Source organism: Natator depressus, chromosome 1 (assembly GCF_965152275.1).
Source record: "Natator depressus isolate rNatDep1 chromosome 1, rNatDep2.hap1, whole genome shotgun sequence".
Taxonomy (NCBI): domain Eukaryota; kingdom Metazoa; phylum Chordata; order Testudines; family Cheloniidae; genus Natator; species Natator depressus.
This window is the reverse complement of record NC_134234.1, coordinates 152,997,771-153,015,493: the sequence shown is the minus strand read 5'-3', so window position 1 is coordinate 153,015,493 and position 17,723 is coordinate 152,997,771. Positions and strand designations below refer to the sequence as shown.

The window sequence follows — 17,723 nt, the reverse complement described above, 5'->3', positions numbered from 1 at the left end:
ATAGACTCACATACCGAGAGAACATGTCAAGGTAGACACACTTGAAAAAGAAGAGTTTTTCTGAAGCAAAAATTATGAGTTTACAAATGTAAAAGAATTAGCTCACAAACAAAACAGCAGAAAATGTGTGTTTACCAGTAATCAAAACCCCCTAAGAGTAAAGGATTTCCAGAAATGATTTTCAGAGACTTGAAAAAAGTTTCTGTGAAATTGGCAACAATACAGGGATGTGAGTATGTACAATATATAAATAAGGCAGCTGTGACGGAACTAAAATTGTAAACTTGATTTAATGCTGGAAGATGAATTGCTAAAATTTGAACTTACAATACTAAAGGAGGAAAAAAACCTTCGGGTTTATTTTACACAGCAGGGTAATGTGCTCCATGGAGGTGTGTTTCTAAAGCTCACCAACATGTTGCCCATTAAATGGTTCATATAGACCCTGCTGGTGCTCTTTAATGTAATCGTGTTTGAAGCAGAACTGCATTAAAGCACATTAGGGAACCTTTAGTGCACACCAGCAGGGTCTACGTGGACCAATTAATACACAACACATTAGTGCTTTGTAGAAATCTCGTTCCTGTAGAGTGTTACCCCACTGTGTATACAAGCCCTTAGAAGCATTAGAAGAAAGCTATCCAAGCAGAGAAACAAATACATTCATTCATGTTTTGCCCGGCCAATTTGAAACTGACTTTGGAGAAACTGGAACCAAAGCTAAAAAATACCAGGACAATCAAAATACACAAAACTAAGTAAGGCTATGGGGGCTGTCATAAATATAAAGGGAAGGGTAAACCCCTTTAAAATCCCTCCTGGCCAGAGGAAAAATCCTCTCACCTGTAAAGGGTTAAGAAGCTAAAGGTAACCTCGCTGGCACCTGACCAAAATGACCAATGAGGAGACAAGATACTTTCAAAAGCTGGGAGGAGGGAGAGAAACAGAGGGTCTGTGTCTGTCTGTATGCTGCTTTTGCCGGGGATAGACCAGGAATGGAGTCTTAGAACTTTAGTAAGTAATCTAGCTAGGTATGTGTTAGATTATGATTTCTTTAAATGGCTGAGAAAAGAATTGTGCTGAATAGAATAACTATTTCTGTCTGTGTGTCTTTTTTGTAACTTAAGGTTTTGCCTAGAGGGATTCTCTATGTTTTGAATCTAATTACCCTGTAAGGTATCTACCATCCTGATTTTACAGAGGTGATTCCTTTCCTTCTATTTGCTTCTATTTCTATTAAAAGTCTTCTTGTAAGAAAACTGAATGCTTTTTCATTGTTCTCAGATCCAAGGGTTTGGGTCTGTGGTCACCTATGCAAATTGGTGAGGATTTTTACCAAACCTTTCCCAGGAAGTGGGGTGCAAGGGTTGGGAAGATTTTGGGGGGAAAGACGTGTCCAAACTACGTTTCCCAGTAAACCCAGTTAGAGTTTGGTGGTGGCAGTGGATATTCCAAGGACAAAGGATAAAATTAATTTGTATCTTGGGGAAGTTTTAACCTAAGCTGGTAAAAGTAAGCTTAGGAGGTTTTCATGCAGGTCCCCACATCTGTACCCTAGAGTTCAGAGTGGGGGAGGAACCTTGACAGGGGCACAGAGTGAAGGAGAGATCAGTAATTTTGAAAACACAAAAAAAACTCTACCTAAATCTTTCCAGGGTCAGAGTTTTACTGCAGAGCAGTAACAAGAAATCCTCCATGTGCAGAGGAGACAAGTTAGGGTGATTCTAATATGCATTTCATAATCCCCAGCTAACTTGAACCCTGGCTAGCTGACGCTCTCTGTTATGAAAGTCATTTATGTCCCATGGGGTTAACTGTAGTTTCCAGTGCAGCTTAGGTCCCACAATCTAGAGCACAGTTAAGCAGCTGGCTGGCTTTCCCAAGGTCAGCCAGCTGAAAAGGAGAGCGGAGCTGCCTGCTGGCTGGCTTCCCCAAGGCCAGCTGGCTGAAGAGGAAAGTGCAGTCAGGCAAGCGAGGTTGCAGTTAGCTCCTCCAATTTAACTGAATCTGATTATCTAAAGTTTTTTGATGTTTCCTGGAACGTTCAGATAATCAGGATTCTATCATGTTTATTCAGGGCCAGATCATGCTCTTGCTGCATGCTTACACAGGTGAGTGGATATAAGGAGCCCTCTTACTCCTCCATGCTTGCTTTTTCTATTGTGGGGTGAGCAGAGGCTCCTGGGGTGCTACTCCCCTGTTCTGTGAAGGTTGCTTTGAGTGAGTGGAGTGAAGGCTTCACTCATTTCCCTCCGCCTCCCTTTACTCAATGCATGGGCCAACACAGCTGAGCTAATGTGTATGGGAGGTAAGATATACCAGGAAGAGTGCTGGTGCTGTTTACTTTCTCTGTGGAGTTAGGGAGGAAGTGGAGACTCAATTTTGACATTTGTTCCCTGCTCTACTCAGCAAGATTACAATTGTAACCCTTCTGCCTGTCAGAGTTGGCAGCAACAAGGGCTGGGTTCAATAGCTAGGGGTTCCATTCCAATAATACAATGCAAAACCGGCTCGAGCCCCTACCCAGTGACCTGGGACAAATATATACCACCCCTGCTGGGCGCCTCCAAGAGGCAATACTTCCCCTCTTGCAAGCACATAGTCTGAGTGTAGCAAAAAGCCTTTTAATAACAGAGAGAAGCAATGTGGCATTATGTTGGGGAAACACCACCAACAGGATTCATAACACAACCCACGAGCAAAACCCACCCCAAGCAAATTGGTTCTTGAGTCCAGCAACCCAAAATCACTCAAAGTCCCAAAAGTCCAACAACCCAAAAGTCTCTGTCCTTGGTCAGGGCAGCCCCAGAGTTCAAACGTTTATCTGCAGAGTTTTTACCTCCCAACCTGGGTGGAGGATGGGGAGAGGGGGGGAGGGTGTTAAAGGGCACCTTACATGGTCCAACACTGATGGCCCCACTTCTCCATGGGGCTCCGCTCGCTGTCCCGCAAACTACTCTGCTCCGCCAGCCACTCCACTTGCTGTCCCGCAAACTGCTCCGCCAGCCGCTCCACTCACCGTGCTGCAAACAGCTCTACCATATAGCTTCAGTCTCCCCCACTACTTAACACAACACTCAGTGATTTCAGCTCTTTTGTGATTTCAGCTTGTAGTAGGGGAGCCACAGTGCTGCTGCACCATTAGCCCAAAGTGAATTCAGCTCAGCATCCTGTAACTAGACTCCTAATGGAGTCAAAATTAGCTCTGATATTCCACAGTGGAGAGAGGAGGCAGTGCAATTAGCATGTAAGGCCCACACCAGGGGGCCCATACCACCAGGTATTAATACCTGTTCCCAGCCTCTCTCAATTCACAGAGTTTTGGAACCCATGTCCCTTGCCTAGCGAGTGCTACTTAGTTGATGGCGTGTCCCTCCATCATAACAAAAGGCCAAGTACAGTTCCAAGCACAGTTCCCATAATCAGGGTAATAACAATTTATTCTTCCTGCCCCAATAACAGAGACACTGGGGATCCAACAGCAGCCAAAGTGACCATTTGGGCAGCTATGGCCTCATTCTAGGTGGGGTGGATGTGTCTATGCAAATGAGATTGGCCCCTGAAGTTCTTTTCCACAACTTGCCACACCTTACCACCAGATGTCAGGGTGGAGCTCATCCTGACTCTGCTTACACGATCTAACCTCAAGGCTTCCTTGCATCCCTTTTTGGTATTAAAGATCTCTTGTAAGATGTCATTGGACTTGTCCAAATCAAAAATAAAAGCACACTTTAAAGAGACACAGACAAGGGTGCTCTATAAATATATCAACAACTTCCTGTCGCTCAGACTCCAGCTAGGATCGTGGAAAGTCAGTCCACCAGTCATGCCAGAAAAGATAATATGTTCTGGCTCCTGGAGTAAGCATATAGTGAAAATAAATGCCAGCACCACAGGCTGGTACAGAAGAGAAGCTATATTCCAGGTAGCAAAATGAGTATAATGAAGAAGAGGGTTGGCCCTACTGAACAGAAGGAGATTACAAAAAAAAAAAATCAGTAATGCAATAGAATAGTCTGGTGGATGCTGCACTGTATGAAGTAACATCTACTGAAAGAGGTGTCAGAATGTTCACTCATTCTGAGTGATCTGATTGGCTGAGCATGCATACATAGGTCCTCTTAAAATGGATTCTTATGGCAATTTTTTTTGATGCGGAAATGGTTTTCCCCCACCCCCCCCCCGATGAAAGTAGGATAATAAAAACCTAATCTGTGCTGAACAATGTCTATTAAATCTCAAATTCACCAGTCTAAAGTTTATCATCTACAGCAGTGGTTCTCAAAGCCGATCTGCCGCTTGTTCAGGGAAAGCCCCTAGTGGGCCGGACCGGTTTGTTTACCTGCCGCGTTTGCAGGTTCAGCCGATCGCGGCTCCCACTGGCCGCGGTTCGCTGCTCTAGGCCAATGGGGGCTGCGGGAAGCGGCGCAGGGCAAGGGATGTGCTGGCCGCCCTTCCCGCAGCCCCCATTGGCCTGGAGCAGCAAACCGCGGCCAGTGGGAGCCATGAATGGCTAAACCTGCGGACGCGGCAGGTAAACAAACCGGTCCGGCCTGCCAGGGGCTTTCCCTGAACAAGCGGCGGACCAGCTTTGAGAACCACTGATCTACAGTACATGTGAAGAAATGAACCTGATCAGGCATAACAATATCTAATTTTTTTAAAAGGGTGCTTTTGACACTCTCTGCACAAGACATTTTTCATTGGCAAAGAAATTCTTACCTACATAGCACCAAGATGAAATGTGTATCCCAGTCAGACACAGTATCCATGAAAAACTAGTTGAAAACCGACTCTCGGAGTCTTTTGACTACACTGGGAAGATGTATCATGTTAGAAAACCATCAACTAATGCGTTTTAACTAAAATGCTAATTAAACATGATTTTGCCCCTTCTATGGGTAAGGATAGTTGTGTTTAAAAATATGTAGCAGGTCATGGTTAACCCAGGGGGAGACCTGTCAGGGTGGTCACTGGGTGACTCAGTGAAGCAGAGGTGGAGCTCATTCGGGCAGGTGCATGCTAGTGTAGGGCCAGCTGGAAGCCTGAGGCAGGAGCCATGCAGGCTGGAAGCCAAAGCAGTCTGTAACACCACAAGGCAGAGGGAGAGTTCCCAGCCAAGTGGTACCATTGCACAGACTGGCTGACTGCTCTTTCTGTGGGATAAATAGCTGTCCACAGGGGTCATCTGACTTGGTCCTGGCTTGTGTGTTGGCTGTTGCAGCATGCCTGGGGGATGAGTCATTGCAGGCTCTGGCTGAGGGATTACCTCACAAGACCCAGGTGTTAACCATGACCAGTTAACATTTTTTAAACACAACCTGTGCCTGTGTACAGTTGGTACTAAGTAGTGTTTTACATCATGTTAATTAGAATATGTGTTATGATTTGTTGTCTTAGCGGAGACATGGTCTAAATGTGAAAATAGGTAGTATATTGATACATCATAAACCCTGAGGAGTATCTTTGCAACTCATTGTATGGCTCCATAGAGCAGGCTTTGTCTATCGTGGGTATCCAAACCTGGTGTTGGACTAGCTAGATAGTAGCTCATAATTATTTTCCAATGAGAGGTCAGTGACACAGATATGATACATGTGTGACATAACTGGGTCTTAAATTGTAGAATGAAAGTAGGGGGAAAACACTGGGAAATTTATTTATTCGGTTAACTACCGTCAAAATTAGAAGAAATTGGCATCTTTTAAGAACAGGAGTGAATATTTGACAAATAACTCTGAGAATACAGGGCTGGAATGTAACCCATCTAGAGCCATTCCCCAGGGAAATAAGATATCCAATAAAGAGTTTCCATGGGCTAACTAAGAAACAGAGCAATTCACACACCAAACAGGAACACATAAGAAAAATCCCAGGAAAATTACCACTTCTTAACACTGGAGAAATATCAAAAAGGGATTCAGGTGGTAACAAGTAGAGTGCAAGATGCACAGCTGAAAGATATTGGGAAGAGACCTCCTACTTGCGCGAAGACTAGGGACAAGACCCCTGAGATATTGTATATGACACACACTTACACAGTACTCACTTAAGTACTAGAACTGTTTGAATATTGTTACATCTTTATTAGTATTGTAAGGCACACTGGGAACGAATAGTGGTAAAAGAACTATGTAGCTGTAAAAAGAAAAGGAGTACTTGTGGCACCTTAGAGACTAACCAATTTATTTGAGCATGAGCTTTCGTGAGCTACAGCTCACTTCATCGGATGCATACTGTGGAAACTGCAGAAGACATTATATACACAGAGACCATGAAACAATACCTCCTCCCACCCCACTCTCCTGCTGGTAATAGCTTATCTAAAGTGATAATCAAGTTGGGCCATTTCCAGCACAAATCCAGGTTTTCTCACCCTCCGCCCCCTCCCCCCACAAAATCACTCTCCTGCTGGTAATAGCCCATCCAAAGTGACCAGTCTCTTCACAATGTGTATGATAATCAAGGTGGGCCATTTCCTGCACAAATCCAGGTTCTCTCACCCCCTCACTCCCCTCCAAAAACCACACACACAAACTCACTCTCCTGCTGGTAATAGCCTATCCAAAGTGACCACTCTCCTTACAACGTGCATGAAAATCAAGGTGGGCCATTTCCAGCACAAATAAAGGTTTTCTCACCCCCCCCCTTTTTTCCCAAAAAACCCACACACACACAAACTCACTCTCCTGCTGGCAATAACTCATCCAAACTGACCACTCTCCCCACAATGTGCATGACAATCACGGTGGGCCATTTCCAGCATAAATCCAAGTTTAACCAGAACGTCTGGGGGGGTTAGGAAAAAACAAGGGGAAATAGGCTACCTTGCATAATGACTTAGCCACTCCCAGTCTCTATTTAAGCCTAAATTAATAGTATCCAATTTGCAAATGAATTCCAATTCAGCAGTTTCTCGCTGGAGTCTGGATTTGAAGTTTTTTTATTGTAAGATAGCGACCTTCATGTCTGTGATTGCGTGACCAGAGAGATTGAAGTGTTCTCCGACTGGTTTATGAATGTTATAATTCTTGACATCTGATTTGTGTCCATTTATTAGCTGTAAGTAGTGATTATAACAGTTTACAATTTTTGATTGAATGAGTTGGTGATATTATTCCAGTCCTAGCCAATAGATGTCCTCATTACAAAATTATTGCCACAAAGTAGTACCTTTGTTGCTAGACTCCTCAGGGAGGCAAAGATTGAAAGGACATGAAGGCTTAACTACCTTCTCATTCCCTAGAGATGGTTTCTCAGTAATGGGTTGAGAAACATTCGTGTGGGAAAGCTTTCCTTTTTACTGTTGCCCATGCTGGTGTTCCTATGTGGATAAATCCTTAGACTAAAGTCATCTGTTGTCTTTTCACCACTTGTTATAAACACTAAATTCACTCAGAAGAGAAAAATAATCATCGTGGGTCCTAATGCATACATGCCTAACTGCAGCACGTTACTTGAGCAGTAGGCTACAAACTGCTTCTTAAGTACTGTGAATAATATGTAATTTTAAGGCATTGGTCACCACAATGCACAGTGCCCAGTTCAGCAACGTACTTAAGCACGTCTAACTTAAACAGGAATAGTCCCATTGAAGACAATTTATGGCCACTTTAAGGTCCCTTTGCACGCTGCTAACAGTGTAACAGTGCATTAGTGTAAATGAGACTCGTACACCACAGGACACCCATCTGCTGTTCATTCCACCCTTTCCCTGAGAGTCTGGTTTTCCAGGCATAAATATCTAAAGGAAAAACCAATGTAAAACTTGCAGTGTGATGGATGTAAAGTTTGTCATTCTCAATGTTGGGAGTGCCTGTTGGGAATTACCAGCCCGAGAGGGACAAGTATCCAGACAAGGGATGGAAGAAGGGCTACTAGTTCATCAGTTCTCTTCCTAAAGTTAAATGTGCAGACATTTAAACAATATTATCTGTGAGGGCTTTGAGGTGGCATTGTCTGTTATCAGTTGTATCTGTTTTTTGACTTCCATGATTCAGCATGGAGAGCAATGGTCTCAAGGATAGATGCTTGCAGGCACCCATGGGTGTAGCAAAAGGCTGAAATATGACAGAGTTTATTTTGAGGGGTTGGGTGGGGAAAGGAGGTTAGACTTGTAAAAGCAAAACTAAGGCTGCTGTGGATGGGCCAACTATGGTTAGGCAGCTAGTGTGCTGTGACCACTGCTTATTGTTCTGTATTTAATTTGTCTTATTGTTACCTGGTGCTTCCCCTACCTGGTGGTGGTTTGTGCTTGTTATCACTCATTTCATATTTAGATTGTAAGCTCACTGAGGCAGGGACCATTTCTTTGTGATGTATTTGTACAGTGCCTAGCACAATGGGGTCCTGCTTCCTGATTAGGGCACCTATGTACTACATAATATAAATAATAATGGGTAATTGAGCAATCAGCTGATTATGGCTGGCTCTGTGTAACAAGAAATAGGGCAACAAGCAGTTTGAAGGTTACTAGGATTTAATCATGTTCAGAACCTCTGGAAAGAGATTCCGATAGTTAGTAACCCCAGTCCTCCTGATGTTGTATATATATATAAGTCAATGAATGCCTTATCTTGTGGCTGCAGCACAGGAGGTGGAGTCAGGAGTTCTGGGTTCTTGTCACAGGCTATCTGTGGCAAAACTGAGGCCTCAGGAAAGTAATTTAACCTTTGTTTCAGTTGATGACTATCAGTTGATGGATTCTTCATGGATGGAGTGGTGTTTACAGATATTAGTGAACTAACCCAAAGTCTTTTGAGATGCACAAAGTGCTAGGATTGTGAATAATAGAAAAATGTAAGATATATACTGGTCCCCTGGTGTTTGGCTGATAAAACAATATGATTCCCTTTCTTAAGTGTGGATATTAGCAGTCACCTTGATCCCAGGGAGATGGTCCTTTGCTTCAGGTATTATAAAGAATAAAAGCAAGTCCCAAATTTGTCTAGGTTGTCAGATTGGTGAGCCCTGAGTCTATTCTCCAAGTTAGTGGTCTGCATTTCCCTACTGGAAGCCAATCAGTTCAATATTGCCCCTCCTTTCAACTTACTTCTCAGTGACCTTAAGCTGAAGGCCCCTCCCTCCATGCTTGGAAGTTCAGGCTGTTTCTCCTGGGCAGGACAGTTGTCTTCTCTTATCACAGTGATGGATTAATGTTCTCACCCTGTAGAGTGTTGTATAGGGACATCCCATCTCTGCCATCCTTTGTTTCCCAGACTGTGTCATCCAGCTGTCCACCTCCATAGAGTTTTAGCCATTTGGTTTTTGTGTGACTTTTCACCTTTCTCTTTAGAAAATAGCTGGTCATAAAAGGCAGTAGGGGCTACCATAGCTTCTCAATAGAAGTGGCAAAGACCGCCCTCCCCTTTGGATGGTCATCCAGTTTAGAATGCTGCTAAGAAAATACCCGCCAGTCATGTCCTGAGATCTAAGGGCCACAAGCTGGGAATCTGTTCCAATAACATACTTGTAAATCTTGGTCTCAGAAGGTAATGATTTTCTTTACTTGCATCACAGAGGTGTGTTTGACCTCAGTATTTGGAGAATGATTTGTGACCTTCTGAAGGTGATGAATGCAAAGTATTATTATTAATTATTATTATTAATATAATTATAAGAAGAAAAAAGATCCCCCTTTACATATAGTTATATGCACAATCTTTGTTGAACAAAGGAATAGTTGTCTCAGTTTCTCTGATTTTTTATTTTATGTGGGTTCTTCCATTTTTTTAAAAATCAAACAAGCCTACTGGGTTAATGTGAAATTGGATCCTTGGAGCAAAAGATACTTACCTTATCATTTTGCTACAGGAACTATTGTCCGGCGTCATCGGATTCCACTTCCACCTCCTAATGAAGATCAGTTTTATACTGTAGATTATTTCAACATCAATACAGAAGTAATCTTTTATGCCCAAAGGTATAAGATTGTAGATTGTGATCAATTCACAAAAAATTTTTTGAGGAAGCTGGGAGTCCGATTAAATCCTCCAGCATATCATCCAGAAGATCCATACACCAGAGCCCGGCAAAAGGTAAGGCAAGACAGTGATGGTGAAAATCTAATTTTACAAACACAAAAGCCTCTGTGAATTCATATGCAAAGAACATTTCCCCAGCAAATTAAAAATGTGTCCAAGTAACTATTTTAATATATGTTAATTAAATTTGGAATTAGTACCAAAAAAATAAAGCAGAAAAGAAAACACCCATTTGGTATACTTTGACTCACTATCACAAGCAATAGCATGTAATATAGTCCCAGACAAGTCAATTTTCCTGTTGATATGCACATCTACTTTGAAGCAGAGGAGAAGCATTTGGGGAATAGCTAGCATGAGAAAGTCTTATGATAAAAGCAATATCTGTTGTGTGTATTTCCTTGATAAAACAGTTCTTATCTGTTACTAAAAATTGTAAGAACACAGGAGTGAAATTGTCTTCAATATTTGTGTGCATGTTAACTGCACAATATTACATTTAATATCTATATAAAATGAGTTACTTCCAGCCCTATATGTAGTGAATCAGATTTATTAGAGACTTAGTATAAAGAACGAGATTGTCTCTAATAAATCTGATTCACCACGTGTAGGACTGGAAGTAACTCTTTTAATATAGATATTAACTGTAATACTGTGCTAGATGTTTCCCAGATGCCTCCCTTCTGCTGAAAAGTAGCAAGAATTCCTCATGGTTGTTTCCCACATAAGAAACATGGGGAGAATCTAGGAGATGATCGGGGAACTTCTCAAATAGCAAACAGGGGAGGAATCAGATGATCCGAGTAATGTGGGCCCTCAGCAATAAACTTTAACATCCTTTTCAGAGTCTGGTTGAATTCTTCAACCAGACCATCCATTGGCGGATGATAGACAGACATATATAGAGTCTTTCGTTTTAGTAGATCACACTTCAGTAGCCAAGACGTAAAGCTGGTGCCTTGATCAGTAAGACTCTCCTTAGGTACTCCTTACTCTGGCAAAGATTTTTAGCAGTTCTGCTGTAATAATCTTTGCATTGAGGACATGCAGTGGGATTGCGTCAGGATAGCGGATGGCGTAATCCACTGTAACTAATACGTGTTTGCACCCAGCGGCACTTTTTTGTAAAGGCCCTATGAGTTCCATGCTGAGTCTTTCAAATGGGATGCTTACTATGGGGAGTCAGACCACAGGGGGCTTTTGTCACTCCTTTAGGTCCTACCTGCTGGCATGTGGGGCAGGAGCCTTTGACTTCTTGGTGAATTCTGAGCCTAAAAAATATGATCCAGAATCCTGACAGGGTCTTCTCATGATTGAGGTAACCCGCAGAGAGGGTGTTGTGAGCCAGTCGCATAGCCTCACACCTATGAGGCCGGGGAATGAGGAGTTGCAACTGAACTTCACCTGTCAGTTGGTCTTTCTCCAGTTGGTACAGTTGCTCTGCCTGGAGCTCAAACCAGGGGTACTGCTCTGCTCAGAGGCGGATTTACAGTGAAACACAGGGTGCCCTGCCACGGGGCCCCCCAACAACAGGGCCCCCCAGAGCCAGGCAGTTGCGGGGGCAGAAGCTTGGTCCTGCCAGCTCCTGGGGCTCCTGCTGCAGGCTCCGCACCCACCGGCAGCCAAGGTCCCCCCTCCCCCACCTCTCCCCCCAAGTGTGCTGCCTTCCTGCCCCTCCCCCTCCCCCTCCCCCTCCCTCTCCCTCCCAGCACTTCCCCCGCTGCCAAACAGCTGTTTGCAGGCGCTCAGGTTGCTCTGGGAGGGATGAGGAGGAGCAGGGCTGCAGCGCGCTCGGGGGAGGAGGTGGAGAAGAGGCGGGGGCAGGGCCTTGGGGAAGGGGGTGGAATCAGGGCAGGGTGGAGCAAAGGCAGGGCCCCCACACTCCCCCTACACCTACACCCTCCCCAGCGCCCTGCCATGAGCTGCTCAGGGCAGGGGGCTGGGAGCACCTCCGTGACCCCAGCCCTGACTCCTGCACCCCCCCCATCCACACCCCTACCCTGAGCACCAAATAGGAGCTCCTGCACCCTCCCCCCCACATTCCCACCTGCACCCCTTGCACCAAATGGGAGCTGTCCCAGGTAAGTGCTCCACACCCCAACCTCCTGCCCCAACCCTGAACCCCCTCCTGCATCCTAACTCCTGGCCAGACCCTACACCCCCTGCCCACCCTGACTCCTGCACCCCCCACACCAAAGGGGAGCTGCCCCAGGTAAGCGCGCCACTCCCCTGCCCCAGCCCTGAGCCCCCTCCTGCACCCAGCTCCTGGACAGACCTGCACCCCAACTCCCAGCCTGCTCCTGCACCCTAACTCCCTCCCAGACCCTGCACCCCCAGCCCTGAGCCCCCTCCCGCACCCTAAGTCCTGGCTAGACCTCTCACCCCAATGTTTTTTTACATTTTTTTTTAATCGAGCGCTCTTATCCAAAGTGCTTTACAATCGTTAGCTAACGGTACAGACAATATTTGGAAAGATCATTAAGTGGTCTCCCAAGACCCTCAGTGATTTTCAAGTGGTCGTTGGAAAAATAAGTTAGACTACAAAAACAATCAAGGTACTTCACTTTATTTTCATTTACTTCCTATTACTTATAGGAGGCGGATGAAGAAAAAAAGAATGAAAAATGGGGGTAAGGGGGCAATAAGAGAGTATGTTCTTTTTCTTGGCTGGGTCCCAAGGAGGAGCCCCAAAAATGAAGCTGAGCACAGGGCCCCACTAACTCTAAATCTGCCACTGGTTCTGCTTGTTGAGGGTCTATCACCTCCCTGTTCACCACTGGCAGTTTGCTGTAAATGGGGTCCTACCAAATTCACAGGCCATTTTTGGTCAATTTCATGATCACAGGATTTTAAAAATCTGAAATTTCATGATTTCAGATATTTAAATCTGAAATTTAATGGTGTTATAACTAAGGCGATGTTTTAGTCATGTGTATTTTTAGTAAAAGTCACGGACAGGTAATGGGCAGTAGACAGAAATTCATGGCCCGTGACCTGTCCGTGAGTTTTACTAAAAATATCAGTGAATAAAATTTGAGGGGGGGACTGCCCACATGAAAAGCAAACTCCCACTGCTGGCTGAGTGGGCACTGGCCCTAAGCCTAATATTTGAGGTAGCCTTTCCTTACGTGGCTTGTCTGCTCCCATGCCTTGGCTTTCCTGCAGAGGAGTCCATGGGGCTCCCAGCGACCTTTGTTGAGCTGAGATGCTGTGGTTTCCCAACAGGGACAGCCTGGGGCTCCTTAGAGGCTGGTGCTTCTGAGACCATACCGCCTGATCGCAAATACCCCTGGTGAGTCGAGGGGCTCCCTTGGCGTCAGGCAGGTTCTTGTGTGATGCTGCCAGAGCCACTTCAGCAGCTAGATCCTCGGCTAGGGACTCTGGCTGGTGTTTGAGCACCTAGTGCCTACCCCGAGCTGGAAGCATGTGGGCAAACTGCTCCACCCATGATGAGCTCAGCCAGCTGAACTCCTGTCCAAATCTCTGGCTTTAAATACCTTCAGCATAGGTCTCAATTTCTGGGCAACCATGTAAGGTCAGGCTCCCTGGGGGTATTTCTCCCCATGGAACCTCTGTCAGAAGGTCTTCTCCATGATGTCAGGGTAGGTGAGTATAGCTGCTTTCACTTGAACGTAGTCTTGGGCACACACTGTGTCCAGCCCCTGATATGTAGCTTATGCTGGTCCTGTCAGGTCAGGTGGCTACTGGGCTGCTGTTGCTACTCACTCAAACATTGCCAGGAAAGCCTCTGGGTCCATCCTCAGGTCTCATCTTAGTGAGTTTCACTGACTGGTGAGGCCTATGGGCTCTGGAGGGGAAACCCCTGGGAGACCCTGAGCTGCATCAGACCCTTAATTGTTGACCAGCCTTTGCTGCTGTTCCTGCGGTTGTGCCTCTAGGGTCCAGGCCAGCTGTTGCTGTTGGGCTGCCACTTGCTGCAGGAGTTGCGGCTTCTGCTGCCTGTTGCTGCTGCTGATTCTCTGTCATGCACTTGAGAAGATGCTTGAGATCCATGTTGTCTGACTTACCAACTCAGACCTGTAGAGGTGTAGGGTGTTTGACCATCTGGGTCAATCAGTCTTCACCCTCTCCGGGGTGGCGAGGAGTCCTACATTCTTCACCAGTTGTGAAGGGGTTGACTCACTGATGGTGCCTACTCGTGGTGAGGCATGGCATAGCAGCTCTCTCCCCGCTGGGTATCTCCTGGCGATGGTTGCTTCTCTGTGGTGATCTGCTTCTTCCTGTGACTTGGTCCTCCAGCAAGGTCACTTCACAGTCTCTTCACTTCTGGGGTGGGGTGGTCCAAGAGCAAAAAGTAAGGGAATTAATGCAAATAAACTGAATTAATAAGAGACAGAGGGGAATGACTCCGTCTCAGAGTGTGTCAGAGTCTGGCCCTCACTTCCCTCAGGGAAGGCTTCAGGCAGTGGTTGTCGGGGAAGCTTCTGCCTTCAGTCAGCCCTTTCCTCAGGGGCTGAGCATTGACTGTCTGTCCTCTTTGCAGGTATGCCCACAAATGAGCTGCTGTTAAGCTTCTCCTTCAGCCTGTGCACGCTTTGCAAGTTTAGCAGGCAGAGCTGCCTGAGCCCAGAGTATTTCTTTAACCCTTTGTTGTTCAGTGTGGGGTTTGTATACCCAGTCACAACATCCTGCTTATGATATTGCTTAGGCTGAATGAATACTAATAAACCTATTAGTCCTCATCCTAAGAGGAAACCTGCACAACACTTTTTCAAAAGACGAGCCTGGAAACTTGCATTCAGAACTCTGGTAGACACTAAAAAACATGGCCTGAATAGAAACATTAGATTTATGGCTTATTACAACAATCTGTAACCCATTAATAACCCCCCCCCAGCTTCCTCCTCCCCTTGCCACTTCACCTTTAATAGTCCCTTGAAATATGGGTTAACTACTTGTGCCAAACAATCTGTTCCTCTTTATATTTAACTGTGACACTCAGAGTACATTTCCCAGACTTAAAAAAGAGCTCTGTGTAAGCTTGAAAGCTTGTCTCTCTCACCAATAGGAGTTGGTCCAATAAAAGATATTACCTCACCCGCCTTGTCTCCCTAACATTTTTAAAGGTAGATTTAATTGGGATCATGGGGGTCTACCAATACTTTGGACAATACAGCTATAATTCAGAGGGATGTTGATAAATTGGAGAACTGGGCTATAGATGACAAAATTAAATTCAACGAAGACAAATGTAAGGTGCTACATTTAGGGAAGAAAAATCAAATGCACAAATACAGAGTGGGGGATAACTGGCTTGGCAGCAGCACTGCTGAGAAGGATCTGGGAGTTTTGGTGGATCACAACCTCAACGTGAGTCAGCAGTGCGATACTGTTGGGGAAAAAAAAGAAAATGCAATTTTAGGTTGCATTAACAGAGGCATAGCATGCAAGTCATGAACGGTGATAGTACTACTGTACTCGGCGCTGGTTAGGTCTCAGCTGGAGTGCTATGTCCAGTTTTGGTCACCAATGTATAGAAAGGATGTAGAGAAACTGTAAAGGATCCATAGGTGAGCAACAAAGATGATCAAAGGGATGGAATGCAAGCCATGTGAGCAAAAGCTAAAGGAACTGGGTATGTTTAGTTTGGAAAAGAGGAGATTCAGAAGCGATGTGATAGTGGTCTTCAAGTACTTGAAAGTTTACCATTAAAAAAGATGGAGAAAAGTTGTTCTCTCTTCCACAGAGGGCAGGACAAGAGACAGTGGGTTCAAACTACAGCATAGCAGATTTAGATTAAATTTCAGGAAAAATGTCCTAACTGTAAGAACAGTAGGACAATGGAACAGACTGCCTAGGGAGGTTGTGGAAGCTCCTTCACTGGAGGTTTTCAAAGGGATTCTGGATAGGGATAGTCATCTGTCTTGGATGGTTTAGACCCAGCAAATCCTGCATCTTGGCAGAGGGTTAGACTAGATCACCCTTACGCTCCCTTCTAACCCTATGATTCTGTGGTCCAAGCACAAGTGTGACTGTAGATTCATTTCTTTGGGCACTTGTTTTCTGCAGGGCTTGGGATCCGTCTCCCCACAAATCAGGGAAGAGCAGTGGGAGTAGCAACAAGAGATTTTTCCCTGGTCACTTTCTTGAGGGCCATGTCTCCTTTTCTTCCTCACCAGTATGGAGAAGAGGAGGCATTGTGCTTTTTTTCTGACCTGCCCCCTTGGGAGTTGTGGTCAGGGGTTTGCAGACAGTTTTCAGGGGACTAGCGAGCATCCATGGAAGCAGCAATTAGTACAGACCCCACATGTCTGCCTCTCCTTTCCTGTTGTTGAGGCTCCTCTGTGACAGTGCTCAGCAGTGACAATGGGATTTAACACCCCATAAAGATATATGAGGCAGCCTGCACATCTTGGAAGCTGTGTCAGGCTGTCTGCAGCCTCAGGCAGACATCTGTGCATTAGTTGTCCTTTGATGTTTTCAAGCTTTTCACCATAACTACAAGGGCTAGAAAGAAACTTCCTTTATTTTTTTGTCAAATGAAAACGGAATTTTTGAACTCATCACATGACTTCGGGTATTGGGCCTATCCCCATGTCTTAATCTGACCCTGTAGAATACACCTTTGTGAAAACACACCCAAGACGTATTTTCCTAATGTTGATGAGCTCTTAGTTGGTAGTGGATGTCTTTGCCAGATAGCTCTCAGCTTTTATTGCTAAAGGTCAATCCTATTTCTTTTAAGACAATGTATAATAAACTCACTCAAATGGGGAGAGAGAGAAGAATACCAAAGACAAAAAAATGCAGCTTCTCTCTTTTGGTATTTGCAGTTCAGCTACTGGAAAATCATACACACAGCTGTAGTGCAAATTCCAGCTGATTTTGTGGCTCTTATTTTTCTGTGACTAGTCCGTGGAAGACAAATATTTTATTTTACTATGATTGGGCTGCTCAGGACCACTTTGAACAAGGTGAAGCCTCTCTTGGTTAGCTAAACCAGGCTCTAGATAAGCAGATGGCAAAAAGAGAAAGATATGAAAGAAGCAGGAAGAATAAGGTGGGGATGGAAAATGCTACACAAACAAGGTGCAGTAGGAACGTTAGATTCATATCTCTGCAGTTGCTCAGACACAGCCATGGAAAAAGTAATGACAGGTTTCAGAGTAGCAGCCGTATTTAGTCTGTATCCGCAAAAAGAAAAGGAGTACTTGTGGCACCTTAGAGACTAACCAATTTATTTGAGCATAAGCTTTCGTGAGCTACAGCTCATGCAGCCGATGAAGTGAACTGTAGCTCATGAAAGCTTATGCTCAAATAAATTTTTAGTCTCTAAGGTGCCACAAGTACTCCTTTTCTTTTTGCGGAAAAAGTAATGTTGCCTAGTTCCCTCCTCTTGTTTAGTCTGGTCACAGCACCTTGGAGGTCTAGGGAAAAGAATGCCAAATTGTGTGGTTTTAAATCCCTGCATTCCAACATTGGGGGATGGTGGTGGCTATGATGGAAGTGCTGGTGCTGGTTGGGTTTGACATGGATATGCAAAGCTTAGGGTCACGTTCTAGAAAGTTTTCAAGTTCCCCTTAAGGAGAAGAAAATATCCAAAAGTTGTCCCATCTAAATGCTGTAAAGGTCAAAGGATGCGTCTACATGTAAGCCATCAAAAATTTGTCTTGATTCATCAAGTTTAATCTGTTTCTAAAACAATCACGTAAGCTCCCCAGAAGCCTTGAAAACGCCAGATCAAGTTTTTTCGTTTCAAACACCATGGTTTACATC

General features: G+C 44.8%; 1 protein-coding gene across 1 annotated transcript in view; it reads left to right on the top strand.

Moving 5' to 3' along the window:
* The window catches only part of EFHC2 (EF-hand domain containing 2), an 86,844-nt gene that overhangs the window by 22,966 nt on the left and 46,155 nt on the right, over positions 1 to 17,723 (top strand). The window contains exon 4 of the mRNA XM_074969207.1: positions 9,814 to 10,037. Coding sequence (XP_074825308.1) covers positions 9,814 to 10,037 — 224 coding nt within the window. The remainder of the gene's footprint in view (positions 1 to 9,813; positions 10,038 to 17,723) is intronic.